At 34.3% G+C, this 20,034-nt stretch overlaps 1 protein-coding gene across 1 annotated transcript; it reads left to right on the top strand.

Annotated features, from left to right (window-relative positions):
* The first annotated feature begins 3,130 nt into the window (after positions 1–3,130).
* Positions 3,131–18,604, top strand: esrrd (estrogen-related receptor delta). The gene is made up of 7 exons (XM_079824817.1): positions 3,131–3,245; positions 4,409–4,791; positions 7,250–7,366; positions 9,596–9,706; positions 10,634–10,795; positions 10,871–11,140; positions 17,593–18,604. The coding sequence occupies exons 1-7, from the start codon at positions 3,190–3,192 to the stop codon at positions 17,835–17,837; spliced, it is 1,344 nt and encodes a 447-aa protein (XP_079680943.1). The 5' UTR covers positions 3,131–3,189; the 3' UTR covers positions 17,838–18,604.
* Positions 18,605–20,034: the final 1,430 nt, after the last annotated feature.

The raw sequence follows: 20,034 nt of genomic DNA on the forward strand, positions 1-20,034 counted from the left end.
TTATTAACTACAACTTTTGCCTCAATGAACTTCTAATGACTGCTTATTATTAGTTAGTAAGGTAGTAAACACAGAAATACATATACACCAATCAGGCATAACATTATGACCAGTGAAGTGAATAACACTGATGATCTCTTCATCTCCTGTTAGTGGGTGGGATATATTAGGAAGCAAGTGAACATTTTGTCCTCAGAGTTGATGTGTTAGAAGCAGGAAAAAGTGGGCAAGCGTAAGGATTTGAGCGAGTTTGACAAGGGCCAGATTGTGACGGCTAGACGACTGGGACAGAGCATCTCCAAAACTGCAGCTCTTGTGGGGTGTTTCATTTTGCACATTTTCAGGACATGTGCGGCACACTTGGTTTTAACACAATATGTGAAATAATGCACGCATTCTAGCATGATTTAGCACATTGCAAGCATTATCACAGCATTATTTCTAGGTTTCTAATCAAACACTGGTCAAGTGCCTCTGAGGACACGATCGTCAGCTTTCATTCAACTCTTCACTGAAACTGTGCTGATAATATCATGTGTATATCATAGTACTGACACTCCTAGAAAATCTCTTGATGAAGAAGTGTCGCATGTACGAATGTAGACGTGTGTGTGTTGCATCACAGTGAGACAGTGGGTCAGGTGAGTGCATCTGAACACTGGAGCTCAGCACTTTTACAGCATCATGGCCAGATCTGTAATCGCCACAAATCCTGACCTACTGACTGAAGTAACATCCCACAGCCGCACACACACTCTCGGCACTCAAACACACACGCACATCTGCAGAAATACACACTCGACAGAGTCACACACTCTCAGAAAAAAAGGTACAGTGCAGGTACAATTTTGTTCCTTGGGCAGTATAACTGTACCTTTAAAGGTACACAATTGGCACCTTAGGGTACAATTACACCATTGTTTTCCTCACTTAGAGCAGGGAAAGTTCGGCCCCCAGTTTGGCTCCAACCCTGAAAGACGTCTATAGAAGCTCTAATTGAGAATTAACAGAGGTTTAGATGTTGATGTTTTACTGAATGAGTCACCATTATGGAGATCAGTGTTTCATTTAGTTGGGCAGTTTGACTCTTGGCTTTTTATGTGAGTTTGTGGTTTTTGTTACAATGTAAACAAACCACATCATCTGTTCAAATCAAAAGAAACCATAAACAGAAATTATCATGAAATTTTTTTTGGGACTAAAATAATGTTAATAAATAATATTCACCAACAATACTTTACTTGCCACAGATCAGACATTCTGAATTCTGAATTTAAATACATTCTAGGGGGAAAAGTTTAGACGCACAGATATCAAGAATCAGCATATGAATCTCAACAATGGTGACATACTTAATGCTGCAATGCATGCTGGGAGCCATGATTTTTATACTGTGTTGGGTTAGAAGGGTTGGAGCTAAACTCTGCAGGACATCAGCTCTCTAGGACTGAACTTGCCGACCCCTGACTTACAGGGACAAAAATGTACCCTTAAGGGTCCCACCCTAGTGACGGCCAAAATGTTTACTCTTTTTTTTTTTTAAGAGTGCAGCATTTGTTTGGATTTACCAATGACAGATCGATTGACTTTCAGCTTTACAATAAGGTTTCACTTGTTAAAATGAGTTACTAATAATGCACAACAGTATTAATGTTAATTTTGATATTTAATAATATTTTTTTTAAATCAACATTAGACATTGTAGTTTTATTAATATTTTGAATTATTGTTTATTATATATTAATTTTAGTTTATTTTTAGTCATTTTGTTGTGCCTTTGTCATTTTATTATTATTATTTTAATATTTTGTGTTCATTTTAGGACGTTTTAGTTTGTATGTATTTCCAGTTAATATTTTTAACTTCAAATGTCAACTGATATTTATATATTTGAATGTTTTAATTCAGCTTTAGATAAGATAACCCTGATCATTAGTTAATCCACTGCGAACTAACATGAACTAGGAACTTATTAACTAACATTAAAAATATTAATAAACGATGTAAAAAAATACATTGCTTATTGTTAAGCATATGCATTAACTAATGTTAATTGTAAAGTGTGTAAACTATTGATTTACCATGTAAAAAATGGTTACACTTTATTTGCTATTTTACAGTGTCTTTGTTACACATGTAACATGTACTTACTCTACTAATAACAGTAAATTATGCATAATAACATGCAACTAACCAAACCCTAGCCCTAATTATATAGTAAGCACATGTTTTTAATTATTATTACTCAGTACGGTAACACTTTATTTTACTGTGTCCTTGTTACATGTAGTTACTGTAGTAATAACTACAAATTATGCATAATTACATGCAACTTACACAAATCCTAACTCTATAGTAAGCACATGTTGTTAATTATTATTACTCAGTACTTAAATATATAATTACACTGTAACAATGACACCTTAAAATTAAATGTAACCCTTTATTGTTATTAATATACTGAGTAATAATAATGAACAACATGTGCGTACAATAGAGTAAGGATTTGGGTGAGTTGCATGTAAGTATGCATCATTTATAGTTATAGTAACTACATGTTAAGTGTTGCTTAACTAAAAGGTTTTACTGTAGAAGCTGAATTAGCATTTTAACTCTCTTTAACTTTACACTGACATGGACTGAACTCAATCAATAATCAAGCGGCGTCTGATTGGACGAGATCCTGTAATTCCAGTCCAGAGAGCTCAAATTGGCGGCTGTTTTGAGGGTCAACAGTGGAAACAAGGAAATGAAGCAGACTTGATGTTGCGGGAGTGGTTTGTTGGTGTTCAAGCCAACTGCAGATAAGGAATGTCTTTATACGTATTTACATACAACAGTGTGTAAAAGAGCATCTGAAAACTGAAGTAGCCTAAAAATGATGAAAATGTGCAATCACTGCTTTGATGATTGTATGTAAATAACATTCTGTAAAGATGTTGTTTCACGGAACGACTGGCCTTGATCGAGTGATTTGCAGTTGGCCTGCTTGTCGTTTTTGAGGATTTGACCTGTCAGTTATGAGAACCCATCAATAGGGTTTTAATCAGCATGCATCTGGATTACACAGCCTGACTCCGCCCATCCTGAGCATCACTTAAATAAACCTGCTCAGTCTCCCTCCGTCTTCATCCCGTTCAGCTCTCGCTCGCAGACCTTTCTAACGCCGAATCCCTGGGGAAAATAGTTATGGACCTGAAGGAGTTTTGCCTGAGTGAGAACTTCCAGTTTCTAAACCAGCACAAGTAAGTGTAGGACCATCATTGTTTCCCAACCGACGGGTCTCTTGTTATACCGGCTGCACCGCAGAAAACATTTCACTTTGTTTACGTGCATTAACTTCACAGTAACCATGCCACCATAATCTCAGCATGAATTAAGTTACATTTGCATATTTTTCTTTTCATAATGTTCATAGTAATAGAGTTTTAAGAAGTGAAATTAACGTGTGCATGCTGTAACTTTTGCAACTGTTTGATTTAACTTTAAAATGCGCTGAAATGTTTGTGGTGTGTCATATAATGGACTGTTTTATTTATCATTAGGTATCATACAATCACTATGCAATGCTTATGATGATTATTTCCTATGAAATGCATCTTAACTGTATACTGACATGATAATATTTTGTAAGCATGTGTGCAATAATTCATTTCTAATAATTTTGTACTAACTAGAATTTGTCCTTTATGCATGTTTTGACACAATTTTGCTCTAATACTTCATAGCCTAATAACTTAAATTCAAAGTGTGTGTGTGTGTGTGTCATGATATTTAATGACTAATAAAGTGTTTTGGCTACACTTTATTAAGTAACACTTTATTTTAGTGTCCTTATAACATGTTACATGTAGTAGTACTGTAGTAATAACTACACATTATGCATAATTATGTACAATTAACTCTAAACGTAACCCTATAGTAAGTACACATAGTTAACTCTAGTTAATTAATATTACTCAGTACTTAAATGTAGAATTACCTGTGTAACCGTGTCCTTGTTACATTGTAATTATATACATGTAAGTACTGAGTAATATTAATTAACTAAGTGTACTTACTATAGGGTCATGGTTAGTTAGTAATATGTTTGTTGTAGTGTTAGTTGCATGTAATTTATAGTTATTACTAGAGTAACTACATGTAACGTGTAACAAGGACACTGTCAAATAAAGTGTAACCAATATTGTTAGCCTCTTATTTCATTATAAATGTAGAGTTACACTTTATTTTAAGGTGTCCTTGTTACAGTGTAATTGCAAGTAATATGAATTAACTACATGCTGGTTGGTTTAAGGTTAGTTGCATGCAAGTATGCATCATTTACAGTAATAATTAGCAATAGAAACGACATGTAACTTATATGTAGTTACAAACTAACACTTTAAACTCACTCCATCCTTATCAGCCTTTTGGATCCGTCCATCTCCGATGACCCACCGTCCCCGACCGATGCGCCGGTCAAAGCCGACCCGCTGAGCCCCTCGTTCGGCCTGGACAGCAGCGCGACCCCGTTCAGCCCCGGCAGCACGTCGGACAGCAGCGGGTACAGCGTGTTCTCCCGGAACCCGTCTCTGAACCCGGACTCCCCCGTCAGCTCCAGCTCCATCTCGAGCAGCAGCGCCCCGGCTCTCTTCCACCCGGACTCCCTCCTCAGCTGCGACTACATCCCCTCGCTGAACCCCGGGCCGAAGCGCCTGTGTCTGGTGTGCGGAGACTTCGCGTCCGGCTACCACTACGGCGTCGCGTCCTGTGAGGCGTGCAAGGCCTTCTTCAAAAGAACCATTCAAGGTGAGCATTGCCACCACAAAACATCATTATTACTATATTCATAAGAATAATGCAAACTTACATGAGCATGCATAATGAAAATGAGTGTGTGAGAGAGGGGCTTATGGTGTTAATGACTGCAATGATCAATATCACACGAGCTAACTATCTGTCTGACATTGATTTGTGTGTGAAGACTCAGTGTGCTGTTAATCAAAGCACCTCAGAAGACTTCATCAATACATGTGACAGGGGTTGGCTTATTTAGGATGGATGGGGTAACACTTTATTTTACAGTGTCCTTACTATAATAGTAACTATAAAGTATGCATAATTACATGCAACCAAATCAATCCTAACCACTACTCTATAGTAAGTATGTGTAATTAATATTACTCAGTACTTAAGTGCATAGTTACACTGTAACACAGACACCTTAAAATAAAGGGTTACACTTAATTTTACAGTGTCCTTATATGTTACATGTACTTACCATAGTGTTAATTATGCATAATTACATGCAACTAACCCTCAACCAAACCCTAATCCTACAGCAATATGTGTAGTTAATTGATATTAACCTACTCAGTACTTAAATGTATAATTGCACTGTAACACGAACACATTAAAAAAGGGTTACACTTAATTTAGTAACATTTTATTTTAGTCCTTTTATGTTACATGTACTTACTTTAGTAGTAACAGTACAATATGCATAATTACGCAACTAACCCTCAACCAAACCCAAACCATAACCTGTTGTAAGTACATGTAGTTAATTATTATTATTCAGTACTTAAATGCATAATTGCACTGTAACACAAACACATTAAAATAAAGGGTTACACTTAATTTAGTAACATTTTATTGTAGTCCTTTTAACAGTAAAATATGCATAATTATATGTAACTAACCCCTCAACCAAACCCAAATCCTAACTCTAACCCTATAGTAAGTACATGTTGTTAGTTAATATTACTCAGTATTTAAATCCATAGTTACACTGTAACACGGACACCTTAAAATAAAGGGTTACACTTAATTTGACAGTGTCCTTTTATGTTACATGTACTTCCCATAGTAGTAACAGTAAATTATGCATAATTACATGCAACTAACCCTCAACCAAACCCTATAGCAATATGTGTAATTAATTGATATTAGCATACTCAGTACTTAAATGCATAATTGCACTGTAACACGAACACATTAAAATAAAGGGTTACACTTAATTTAGTAACATTTTATATTAGTCCTTTTATGTTACATGTACTTACTATAGTAGTAACAGTACAATATGCATAATTAAATGCAACTAACCCTCAACCAAACCCAAATCCTAACCATAACCCTATAGTAAGGACATGTAGTTAGTTAATATTACTCAGTACTTAAATGCATAATTACACTGTAACACAGCACCTTAAAGTAAAGGGTTGCACTTAATTGAAGTTCTATACTTCATAGCAACTATAGAACTACTATAGTAAGTACATGTAACATATGTAACAATGATACTGTAAAATAAAGTGTTATCAAATAATACTGCGTTAAAATGATGATAGAACTGTTGCCAATGATTAATAATTAGCCACTGGTATTTTTATAAAGTATTTAAAAGTAATCACCAAGCAATGCTTCATTTTGTTCAGTCTGTGGGGTCAAAGGTCGCATTTGCAATTAAAGAAAAAACACTTCAGCAAAACATGCTCAGGTCAAAGTGTCAGAATCATTTTGGTCCTTCACTGTATGAAGGATATTTGGGTATAATATGTCACAGTTGACTCTATTTTGCTCTCCTCACTTACAGAAATGAACTATAGTGTCCTCACACACTAGTAAACATTACATCTGTGTCTGAATCACTTTTGGTTTGACTGTATATATGTATATATACTATAATTAGGTTTCTGACAGATGGAGCATTTTTATTGGCTTTGGCCTTGGGCAGACCGAGCACAAGTGTAAGCAGTGTGTGTTAACATATCAATATATTGATAAAGTGTTCAATCCCATAATGGATGCTCTAATCACACAGAGTCTTGTCCAGCGTTGTGTTTTACAGAAATCTATTGATCACGGTTAACTGTGGAAATGGGGGAAAAAATGCAGGATTTGCTTCTCCGGGCATTAATGGGTGTTGACCAGTCGTCAATACACTCGCCTCTGGGAAAGCACAAACTTTCTACCTCTTGCTATGATTATTAAATTATGAGGCGGTGCAAATCAATAGTTGAACTCTGTCTGGACTGCCTATGGATTTCTGTGTGAAAGCTCAGCTTGTGAAGCGTGGAACGTTATGTTTGATTAAACAAATATGGGAGATATATCTCACTTAGCTCTCTGGAGTGCAGATAACTGAGCCAGGCTTTTTAATACGACTTGTCTGGACGAGAAGCAGTTTTCTGTAGAAGTAGCATGTGCGAGTATGAGCGGGCTAAGCACATTGTGAATGGAGTTTGATGTGTTGGTGTTTCAGGAAACATTGAGTACAGTTGTCCTGTGGTGAATGACTGCGAGATCACCAAGAGACGGAGGAAGTCATGCCAAGCCTGCCGTTTCCAGAAGTGCCTGCGTGCCGGCATGATGAGAGAGGGTGAGTTCCTGTCCCTACCCAGATCTTACTATGCCATGACTTTAATTCCATCTTCAGATGTTTGCTTTGCATGGGTAATGCCTTAAAGGGTTAGTTCACCCAAAAATGAAAATTCTGTCATTAATTACTTACCCTCATGTCCGTTCATCTTCAGAACACAAATGAAGATATTTTAGTGTAAATCTGATGGCTCTGAAAGGCCTCCATTGGCACAATGCACTTTACACTCTCAAGACCCTTAAAAGGCACTAAAGACGTCGTTACAAAGTCCATCTCACTACTTTATGAAGCGACGAGAATAGTTTTTGTGCGCAAAAAAACCCTAAATAACGACTTATATAGTGATGACAGATTTCAAAACACGGCATCATGAAGCTTCAGAGCGTTATGAATCAGCGAGTCGATTCATGATTCGGATCGCGTGTCAAATGTTGTGCCGTGTTTTGAAATGCATAAATGAAATGAAATCTGTCATCACTATATAAGTCGTTATTTAGGGTTTTTTTGCGCACAAAAACTATTCTCGTCGCTTCATAAAGTTATTGTAGAACCACTGTAGTGAGATGGACTAAAACATGTAAATAATGTGTCCTTTTTATCTTATTGTTTACTATATTTATTTGATTGGTCAGTGTCGTTGTGGGTTTTGATTATTTGCTGCTGTAGGCTGTAAAGACCATAGATATCCATAATAAAGGCTAGATGTCTCGTCCGCGCTGCTGGCCAATGGAGATCGACGTCCGCAGCTGGCGGCCATTTTGTCACAGTCAGCTCGCTCACTCGTAACATTGTTTTCATAGGTGCTTATCAGGGCTTAAAAACGGAAATAAATATCAATCGGTTCACTCCGAGCAGAATCGATATTTTAGCGTTTCCGTTTTTGCGTTCCTCAATAAACATTACTGTTCCGAAAACGTTTTGATTTAAAAAAATACCGGTTAATAACATTATTTTAATTTAGCCTATACTTTAAACAAATATGTATTAATAGACTTATTTTCACTCAATAATAACATAACGCATGGTAATTCAACTTGAATATTTATTTCATAACATTTTTAAAACCACAACAGAAATACATGCATTAATTACAAAGCATAAACAGCGGGACAAATATTGACCTGTTTTAATGGAGTGGAAAGTGGCCTCTATATGCCTAATTCTTTTCAGAAGAGGGATAACATTCTTTGTACATAACTTTTTTTTCAACACGACTTGTTTTAAAAATAAATTGAATGAATAAAGAATAAATAAACTGGATAACCATTGCTCTTTTAATGCACCGTCAACTGCTAATTTCAAAGCAAACACTGCAACACGTCCTTGCATCACATAATCAAATTCAGTCAGCTAATAAAGCTTGATCATTTAATGCAATATAACATACCATTTAATACGAAGCATCAGCCGTCTATATAGAAAACACTGACCTGTCCTGTATTGGCAATCTGAAAGACTATAGGACAAATGTTTGATAGATGCGAGTAGCCTACTTGGATAGGCTTAAACGGAATCCACAAACTAGCCTAAATCAGACTATTTGAGCTTAAAGTCTGTACTGCTTATTTAAACATTCGAAAAGAATGTCCTCCAATACCTGCGCTTTCATTGTAGACCTCAGCGTTTCTGTTCAGAACGATTCAAATTGATTTTGATTTTGATTTCGTTTTTGTTCCTCTTAAAATTTCATTCGTTTCTGGTTTTCGTTTTTGTTCCTTGAACCGGTTCGGAGCCCTGGTGCTTACACTTTTTAAATAACCATAACTTGCCCGATTTTCAAACTGTTTGGTTTGTTATAAACGTCAGAGATGTAGTTATGACACTGCATACTTATTTGTTCAAGCATCCATAATTATAGCCACATTAATAACGTTTGTAAGAAACCATTTGTAAATCCGTCAAGATTTCAGTGAGATAAGAGTATTTGTGTTCGTGCAGATCATCAGGAGACACAGAGCCCTGCCTGTGACAAGATGGCCGCCGGTGATAACGTTAGAGACTCGGCCGTAAGACATCTAGCCTTTATTATGGATATCTATGGTAAAGACATTTGAAATAACTGAAATCATTTGGCGGAGTGATATGGAACTGTAATGCGGTCAAGAGCTGCCTGGAACTACGTCCGCTGTGCGTTTCCCAGAAAAAAAATTGGGAAACGTTCATCAGCCAATCAGATTCAAGCATTCAACGGCCTTAAAGTAACATGTTGTTTTCCGTGTACCTGTTAAGGTGTGCGCATGGACCGCGTAAGAGGAGGGCGACAGAAGTACAAGCGCCGGGCGGAGTCAGCACTTTCTCTCTTCACCAAAACACCTTACGCACATCCCAGCAAACCAATCAGTGAGTCGCACACATAGCCTACATCTTTAAAGGATTAGTTCACTTTTAGATAAACTTTTGCTAATAATTTACTCACCCCATGTCATCCAAGATGTCCATGTCTTTCTTTCTGCAGTCGAAAAGAAATTACGTTTTTTGATGAAAACTTTCCAGGATTTTTCTCCATATAATGGACTTCAATGGGCTCCAAACGGTTAAAGGTCCAAATGACAGTTTCAGTGCAGCTTAAAAGGGCTTTAAACGACACCAGATGATGAATAAGGGTCTTATCTAGCCAAACCATCAGCTTCTGTGAGAAACCCAGCAGTATTTATGCTATTATTTTACCTCTTATCAGACGAACGTGTTCATCTCTGAGCTCCGCCATAACTTCCGCTTAGTGAGGTCAAATACGAGCGTGGTCATAGATATATCGATAGTAGATGCCTTATTCTACTGATCCGTGCAAGCGCTAATGAGGCATCTACGTATACATCTATGACCACGCTCGTATTTGACCTCACTTAGCGGAAGTTATGGCGGAGCTCAGAGATGATCACGCTCGTCTGATAAGAGGTAAAATAATAGCATAAATACTGCTGGGTTTCTCACAGAAGCTGATGGTTTGGCTAGATAAGACCCTTATTCATCATCTGGTGTCGTTTAAAGCCCTTTGAAGCTGCACTGAAACTGTCATTTGGACCTTGAACCGTTTGGAGCCCATTGAAGTCCATTATATGGAGAAAAATCCTGGAAAGTTTTCATCAAAAAACGTAATTTATTTTCGACTGCAGAAAGAAAGACATGGACATCTTGGATGACATGGGGGAGAGTAAATTATCAGCAAAAGTTTATCTAAAAGTGACAAAAATACAGAATGACCTGTGGTCAGTGGATTATGTGCGGTTGAGGATTTACCCCAATAAAGCATCATCTGTTCCTTTCCAGGAAACAAAGTGATCTCTCAGCTGCTGGTGTCTGAACCCACCCCACTGCGAGCCGCTCCTGACCCCTCGACCCCTGACAGTGACCTTAAAACGCTGCTGACCTTATGTGACCTTTTAAACAGGGAGCTCCTGGTTATGATTGGCTGGGCGAAACACATTCCAGGTGCACATCAGGAGCTGTTTTTGAGGTATTTGTGTATCCACAGAAACACGGCTCTGACTGGTTCTGGTCCTGCAGGTTTCGCGGGGCTCTCTCTGGTGGATCAGATGGCTCTGCTCCAGAGCGGCTGGATGGAGACGCTGGTGCTGAATGTGGTGTGGAGATCTCAGGGCTCGGCCGACGAGCTGCTGTTCGCAGAGAACCTGCGACTGAACGAGAGCCAGAGCCGAGCCGCGGGCCTGCTGGATCTCCACACGGCTCTCAGACATCTCACCTCCAAATACCAGCAGATGGGCCTGAACCAGGAGGAGATGCTCACTCTCAAAGCCATGACTCTGGCCAACTCCGGTACATACCATAATAACTCATACGCTTCAACAGCTACTCCCAATATGAAGAGTAGAGTCAGATTAATAATCCCAATATGAAGAGTAGAGTCAGATTAATAATCCCAATATGAAGAGTAGAGTCAGATTAATAATCTCAATATGAAGAGTAGAGTCATTTTAATAATCCCAATATGAAGAGTAGAGTCATTTTAATAATCCCAATATGAAGAGTAGAGTCAGATTAATAATCTCAATATGAAGAGTAGAGTCAGATTAATAATCTCAATATGAAGAGTAGAGTCATTTTAATAATCCCAATATGAAGAGTAGAGTCAGATTAATAATCTCAATATGAAGAGTAGAGTCAGATTAATAATCTCAATATGAAGAGTAGAGTCAGATTAATAATCCCAATATGAAGAGTAGAGACATTTTAATAATCCCAATATGAAGAGTAGAGTCAGATTAATAATCCCAATATGAAGAGTAGAGTCATTTTAATAATCCCAATATGAAGAGTAGAGTCAGATTAATAATCCCAATATGAAGAGTAGAGTCAGTTTAATAATCCCAATATGAAGAGTAGAGTCAGATTAATAATCCCAATATGAAGAGTAGAGTCATTTTAATAATCCCAATATTAAGAGAGTAGAGTCAGATTAATAATCCCAATATGAAGAGTAGAGTAAGATTAATAATCCCAATATGAAGAGTAGAGTCAGATTAATAATCCCAATATGAAGAGAAGAGTCAGATTAATAATCCCAATATGAAGAGTAGAGTCAGTTTAATAATCCCAATATGAAGAGTAGAGTCAGATTAATAATCCCAATATGAAGAGTAGAGTCAGATTAATAATCCCAATATGAAGAGTAGAGTCAGATTAATAATCCCAATATGAAGAGTAGAGTCAGTTTAATAATCCCAATATGAAGAGTAGAGTCAGATTAATAATCCCAATATGAAGAGTAGAGTCAGATTAATAATCCCAATATGAAGAGTAGAGTCAGATTAATAATCCCAATATGAAGAGTAGAGTCAGTTTAATAATCCCAATATGAAGAGTAGAGTCATTTTAATAATCCCAATTTGAAGAGTAGAGTCAGATTAATAATCCCAATATGAAAAGTAGAGTCAGATTAATAATCCCAATATGAAGAGTAGAGTCAGTTTAATAATCCCAATATGAAGAGTAGAGTCAGATTAATAATCCCAATATGAAGAGTAGAGTCATTTTAATAATCCCAATATTAAGAGAGTAGAGTCAGATTAATAATCCCAATATGAAGAGTAGAGTCAGATTAATAATCACAATATGAAGAGTAGAGTCAGATTAATAATCCCAATATGAAGAGTAGAGTCATTTTAATAATCCCAATATGAAGAGTAGAGTCATTTTAATAATCCCAATTTGAAGAGTAGAGTCATTTTAATAATCCCAATATGAAGAGTAGAGTCAGATTAATAATCCCAATATGAAGAGTAGAGTCAGATTAATAATCTCAATATGAAGAGTAGAGTCAGATTAATAATCCCAATATGAAGAGTAGAGTCAGATTAATAATCCCAATATGAAGAGTAGAGTCAGATTAATAATCAGTAATAAAATACAAATGGATTATTAAATGTTATACATACAAATAATAGAATATAAATTAAAAATAATATTCTACAAAGCTAAATAATAAATATAATGTAATATAAATAATGAATTATATTTCACATACACATTAATAGAACTTGTATATTGTAACATATAATACAAAGCTAATTATAGATAATGAATAATACAAATAAAATGTATTTATAAATTGTATACATATATATATATATATATATATATATATATATATATATATATACATACATTAATATAATATTCTACAACACTAAATAATAAATATGTAATAAATTATAAATAATTAATAATGATATTACATATACATATATAAATAGAAATTCAATATTTTAATATAAAAAGCTAATTATAGATAACGAATACTTATAATAATAATCAGTAATAAAAAATAGCATTTATTTATACATTTTATACATATATATTTTAATATTCTACAAAGCCAAATAATAAACAATGTAATAAAAATAATGAATAATTATATTTCACATACATATATTAATAGAACTTGTTTATTGTAATGTTATATTATAATGCAAAACTAATTATAGATAAGGAATAATACAATAAAGTTATATGAAAATATGAATTATATTATTATACAAAATGAAATAATGAATATAATATAATATAAATAATGAATAATAAAATAATGCTATATTATGTCATTTTATATATATAAAAAATACATAAATATTAGTTATACTGTTATGATAAATTAAGCTAATTATAATGAATAATAATAATAATCAGTAATAAAAATAAAATGTATATATATATATATATATTCATATTATAATCTACAACACTAAATAATGAATATAATGTAATAAATATAAATAATAAATAATTATATTACATATACATATATTAATAGAAATGTAATATTGTAATATTATATTATAATACAAATCTAATTATAGATAATGAATAATACAATAGAGTTACATAAAAATACAAAAATATTCATTACATTATATACAATAATGAAAAAATATAAATAATGAATAATAAAATAATGCTATATTATGTTATATAATATATAAATACATATAAATATTAGTTATATTATTATGCTAAACAAAATAATTAATATAAATAATTAATAATTGTATTATATTGAATTATGTTTTATATATATATATATAAATATATATTATACAAAGCTAATTATATATAATGAATAATACAATTGTCATATTTTATTTTGTTATATATAAAAATACACAAACATTATCTTATACTATTATAATATTTATATTATTATACATATTATAATAGTCATATATATATATATTATATATATATATATATATATATATATATATATATATATATATATATATATATATATATATATGTATATATTAATAGAAAATCATCATAATATAACATTATTTTACAAACTAATTTCAAGCACTGAATCAAAGTCTTTAGATCAAAAGGTTATACACACGATTATAAAGTATATAAAGTTAAATATAAGCATAAACGCAGAGCTCTTGACTGTAGTTGATGCATGCAGAGGTTATGTGTTCAGTAATTGTGTTCAGGGATTGTTTAACTCTCTCTATATCTGGATTATATGATTCTACTTCATTTGAGCTCCCATTTTAGTCTCACAGGCCAAGAAAAAACAATCAATATGGATCTAGCAGTCGAGCTCTGATCAATAAACCATTAGCCATGTCTCCCAGCTCTGACCACAGGGCAGTTCCAGTCAGACACACTGGGAGAACTATTGTTTCTGCTCTTGACACAGAAAAATCGGAAGAGCTTGGCCACATAGATGTCCATTAAGCATCAACAATGGGAGTCTCTGCGGTTTTAAGTCAACACAAAAGAGCGTTTAACCCTCTGGGGCTCTTCGTCATTTCTGTTCCAATTTTTTTTTTTTTATGTTAAAAATCGTAGCTTCATCGGAATGGTCCGAAACTTGGTGACTTTATTGGTACTTGGTATATGAACACCCAAACAAAATTGGGGACAGGATTTGAAAAGTCTAAGTGGTCGTAAAAAAATAGTCACACTCAGGACCTTCGGGTCAAAAATGACCCCCATAGGAAATGAATGGGAAATTGGCAAAAATATGAAAATACAGAGTTTTTTTCTGCATACAATCTACAAATCAGCCAGGATGCAGAAAACAGGACTCAACAGTGAAGATCTCTAAAACATCAAGAGTGCAAAACACACACAAAAACACAATTAGCTTTTGGAATGGCACGCGTTAATTTGTGTGTGCGTGTGTTTTTGTGTTTGTGTATGTGAGTTTTTTTGTCTGTTTTGCACTCTTGATGTTTTAGAGATTCCCCCCTTCACTGTTCAGTCATTTTTTCTGCATCCTGGCTGATTTGTAGATTGTATGCACAAAAAAAATAATTTCCCATTCATTTCCTATGGGGGTCATTTTTGACCCGAAGGTCCTGAGTGTGACTATTTTTTTACGACCACTTAGACTTTTCAAATCCTGTCCCCAATTTTTTGGGTGTTCATATACCAAGTACCAATAAAGTCACCAAGTTTCGGACCATTCCGATGAAGCTACGTTTTTTATTTTTTATTTTATAAAACGCCCAGATCCATAAAAATGTGCTATTGCGTGATGAAAATGCTCAATGTGTCCACCGGATGGCACAGATCTCATTTAAAAAATTGCTTTCATGAGGCCTAGACTTGACTCTAAAATGAAATACAGCTTTAATAAAAAAAAAAAATATATATATATATATATATATATATATATATATATATATATATATATATATATATATATATATATATATATATATATATATATATATATATATATATATATATATATATATATATATAATTTTTTTATTATATTCAATGGGAAAAAATGGGTCATAATTATTGCGTAAATATTAATTATTAATCATAAAATTATCTCAAAACATCAAAGTATTATTGAACAAAAATATATTTCATTGATTTTACTCAAATCTTTTTTTTAGGGCAGTCAAAAGATTAACCGCGATTAATCGCATCCAAAATAAAAGTTTGTGTTTACATAATATATGTGTGTGTACTCTGTTAATTATTATTTATATATAAATACACACACAAGCATGTATATATTTAAGAAAAAAATATTATTTTTATATATAAAACATTTATATTTATATATATTATAGATTATATAAATGTATATACAGTATATACATGCAAATATTTCTTAAATATATACATGAATGAGTGTGTATTTATATATAAATAATAATTAATAGAGTACACACACACATATATTATGTAAACACAAACTTTTATTTTGGATGCGATTAATCGCGATTAATCTTTTGACAGCCCTAATTTTTTTATAAAACGCAAGATCCACTATAGTGGTAAAAATGTGCTATTGTGTGATGAAAATGCTCAAGGTGTCCACCGGATGGCACAGATCTCATTTAAAAAATTGCTTTCATGAGGCCTAGGCTTGACTTGAAATACAGCTTTAATAAAAAAAATTATATATATTAGGGCTGTCAAAAGATTAACCGCGATTAAAGCTACACTATGTAACTTTTCCGTCCACTAGAGGTCGCCTGTTCAAAACAAAGACGTAGTTTGATGACGCCACGTTTGAGCACAGAATCTCGGGACATGTGGTCTTCACCTCACAGCCGATGGGAAACAGTCAGGATAGGACTCGGGCAGAAATCATGTTCATGGATGCGATTATTAACATTACTGTAGTGAAGCAGAGCAGGAGCGAGTGTTGTGGAGCTGAGCAAGGCCGCTGGAGCGATTGAAGAGCGGGACTGTTATTATGTTATAGTCGCCGGCGGGACTTTTATTATGACACGGTTGCCGGCGGCACTTCCTCTTCTCCAGTGCTGAGTGTGAGGTATTAACGCAGCTCTGTTTATCGTATTAGATATATCTGAGTGTGATGAAAAGGAAGTTATGATGTTCGCTCGGCGGCTGCTATGACACTTGTTCACAATGCAGTGAGAGTAAAGTGTTTCACTGAATAAAACCGGAGACCGAGGGTGACGCAGATATGACGCAATCAACAGGCGACTCCCTCAAACGCATAGCTCACACGTCCCGGCTCCTTGGTTAAAATAGCAATTTTCTCACGATTAACAAATAGTTGAAAACATTTGGGATATTCTAAGTACTCAACTGAACAAAATATATAACACTGGCCTAGTGATTTCTGGATGTTTTACTGCAAAAATCCTACATAGTTCACCTTTAATCGCATCCAAAATAAAAGTTTGTGTTTACATAATATATGTGTGTGTACTCTATTAATTATTTATATATAAATACACACGTTCATATATATATTTAAGAATTATTTGCATGTATATACTGTATATACATTTATATAATCTATAATATATATAAATATAAATGTTTTATATATAAAAATAATATTTTTTTCTTAAATATATACATGCTTGTGTGTGTATTTATATATAAATAATAATTAACAGAGTACACACACATATATTATGTAAACACAAACTTTTATTTTGGATGCGATTAATCTTTTGACAGCCCTAATATATATATATATATACATTTTTTATTATATACAATGGGAAAAAATGGTTCATAATTATTGCATAAATATTAATTATTAATCATAAAATTATCTCAAAACATCAAAATATTATTGAACAAAAATATATTTCATTGATTTTACTCAAATCTTTTTTTATCTTAATCCCGCCCTCCGGGTCATTTTTGACCCGAAGGCCCTGAGTGTGACCCATAAAGAAGACCCCCAGAGGGTTAACACTCGATGGGATGGTGTGTGTGTGTGTGTGTGTGTGTGACCTTGCTGATTGTCTCCTCTCCAGATGCGGAGAACGTGGAGGGTGCAGACGCGGTGCAGTGTTTCCAGGACGGGCTCCATGAGGCCCTGCAGGAGCTGGAGAGCGGCCAGCGTCCGTCAGAACCGCATCGGGCCGGCCGGCTCCTCATGACCCTGCCTCTGCTCAGACAGACGGCCCATCGAGCGGTGCGCTGCTTCAGCCGGCTGCACACCGAGGGACGCGTGCCCATGCACAAACTCTTCCTGGAGATGCTGGAGGCCCACATCTAGACCCAGAGGAGGAGCTTCTTCATCCCACATCTAGACCCAGAGGAGGAGCTTCTTCATCCCACATCTAGACCCAGAGGAGGAGCTTCTTCATCCCACATCTAGACCCAGAGGAGGAGCTTCTTCATCCCACATCTAGACCCAGAGGAGGAGCTTCTTCATCCCACATCTAGACCCAGAGGAGGAGCTTCTTCATCCCACATCTAGACCCAGAGGAGGAGCTTCTTCATCCCACATCTAGACCCAGAGGAGGAGCTTCTTCATCCCACATCTAGACCCAGAGGAGGAGCTTCTTCATCCCACATCTAGACCCAGAGGAGGAGCTTCTTCATCCCACTCTTCAGAGTTCGGCAGCTAAACTGCACTTGATGACGAGAGGTCGAGCTCTCTCACTGAAGCACAATCTTTTACTGTTCATTTCATATGAGATTCATGGAGATTATCGTTTTATAAGGTGTGGCCGATAGTTTTTAGATGATGCAGTTATTGCGATTTTACATGATATATCAACATTTGTATTTTGTTTTTTATTTTTATTCAGTGTAGACTTGGGAATTTGGTTAATTTCTGCAAGAACAGTTCATCATACTCAGACGTTTTTGATGTGTAATGTTTTTAGTCTCTTATGCTCACCGATGCATTTATTTTATCAAAAATACAAAACAAAAATTGTGAAATATTATTAAAACGTAAAATAACTCTTTTCGATTTGATGAATTTTAAAATGTAATTTATTTCTGTGATGAAAAGCTGAATTTTCAGGATCTTCAGTGTCACATGATCCTTCAGAAGTCATTCTGATGTTATGATTTGATGCTCAAGAGACATTTATGATTATTATTAGTTGTGTAAAACATTTTTTTCAGGATTTTTTGATGAATAGAAAGTTCAAAAGAACAGCATTTATTTAAATATAATCTTTTGTAACATTATAAATGTCACGTTTGAGCAATTTAAAGGAGCACTATGTAACATTTTTTCAGTAAAATATCCAAAAACCACTAGGCCAGTGTTATATATTTTGTTCCGTTGAGTACATATATATATATATATATAACATAATATATAACACTGGCCTAGCGGTGTTTGATATTTTACTGCAAAAATCTTACATATTGCAGTTCTTTTTTTTTATATTAAGACAGGGAACAACCAACAAGGTAAGACACTTCCATTAGAATAAACACAGAGTTTGACTTTACGCAGGAATAAAATAAATAAATAATAAAAAAAATACATAAAAGAATACAAAATAAAAAAAAAGGCACAAGGTAAAATAAATTATTCTTACTGACCCAAAACCTTTGAATGGTAGTTCAATGTTACAAAAGCTTTCTATTTCAGATAAAAACTGTTCTTTTAAACTTTCCATTCATCAAATAATTGTAAAAAAAAAAACAGTTTTCAACATTGATAATAATCATAAATGTTTCTTGAGCATCTAATCCTCATATTTAATGATTTCTGAAGGGTCATGTGACTCTGGAGATGCTGAAAATTCAGCTTTGCATCACAGAAATAAATGACATTTGAAAATATATTCAAATAGAAAACAGTTATTGTACATTTTAATAATATTTCACAATTTTTTTTGTTGTATATTTAATCAAATAAACGCAGCCTTGGTGAGCAGAAGAGATTAAAAATCATACCGATCAACATAAACTCTCTGAGAAACACAATAGTCTGCGTTGTCAAGCTACTGAGCCTTTCTATTTATTGCCTAATTTATTACAAGTATCATCTGCTGTTATTTATAATGAAATAAATTATTTTTTGGCAATTTTCAAGTGTTTTTGTCTTCCTGGTATCAATAACTGAATGAATGCATTACCATACAATAACATAAAAAAGTTTATTCAGTGTTCTAGGAGGAATACAGTAAAATAAACGTACAACTTATCCAAAGGTTCATGTTCAACACATCAAGATTTGTAGCGTTCACAGCGTCTGAGTGTCATTACAATCATCACCAAGACAGTGTTTGAGTTTACACTTAGGGTGGATAACTATAACAATATCTGGTATAGATACCACATTATCAAGCATTATCATAACCGGGGTAAAATACTCTGCAGGGTTTGAACAGGAGAACACTGATCATCTGCATTGGGTTCCTCACACACACACACACTCAAACTCTGTACTATAGTACTATAGAAGTACGTGGGAATTGCACTGAATGGATTATACACACATT

The sequence above is a fragment of the Gobio gobio genome (genome assembly GCF_949357685.1).
Source record: "Gobio gobio genome assembly, chromosome: 9".
Taxonomy (NCBI): Eukaryota; Metazoa; Chordata; class Actinopteri; order Cypriniformes; family Gobionidae; genus Gobio; species Gobio gobio.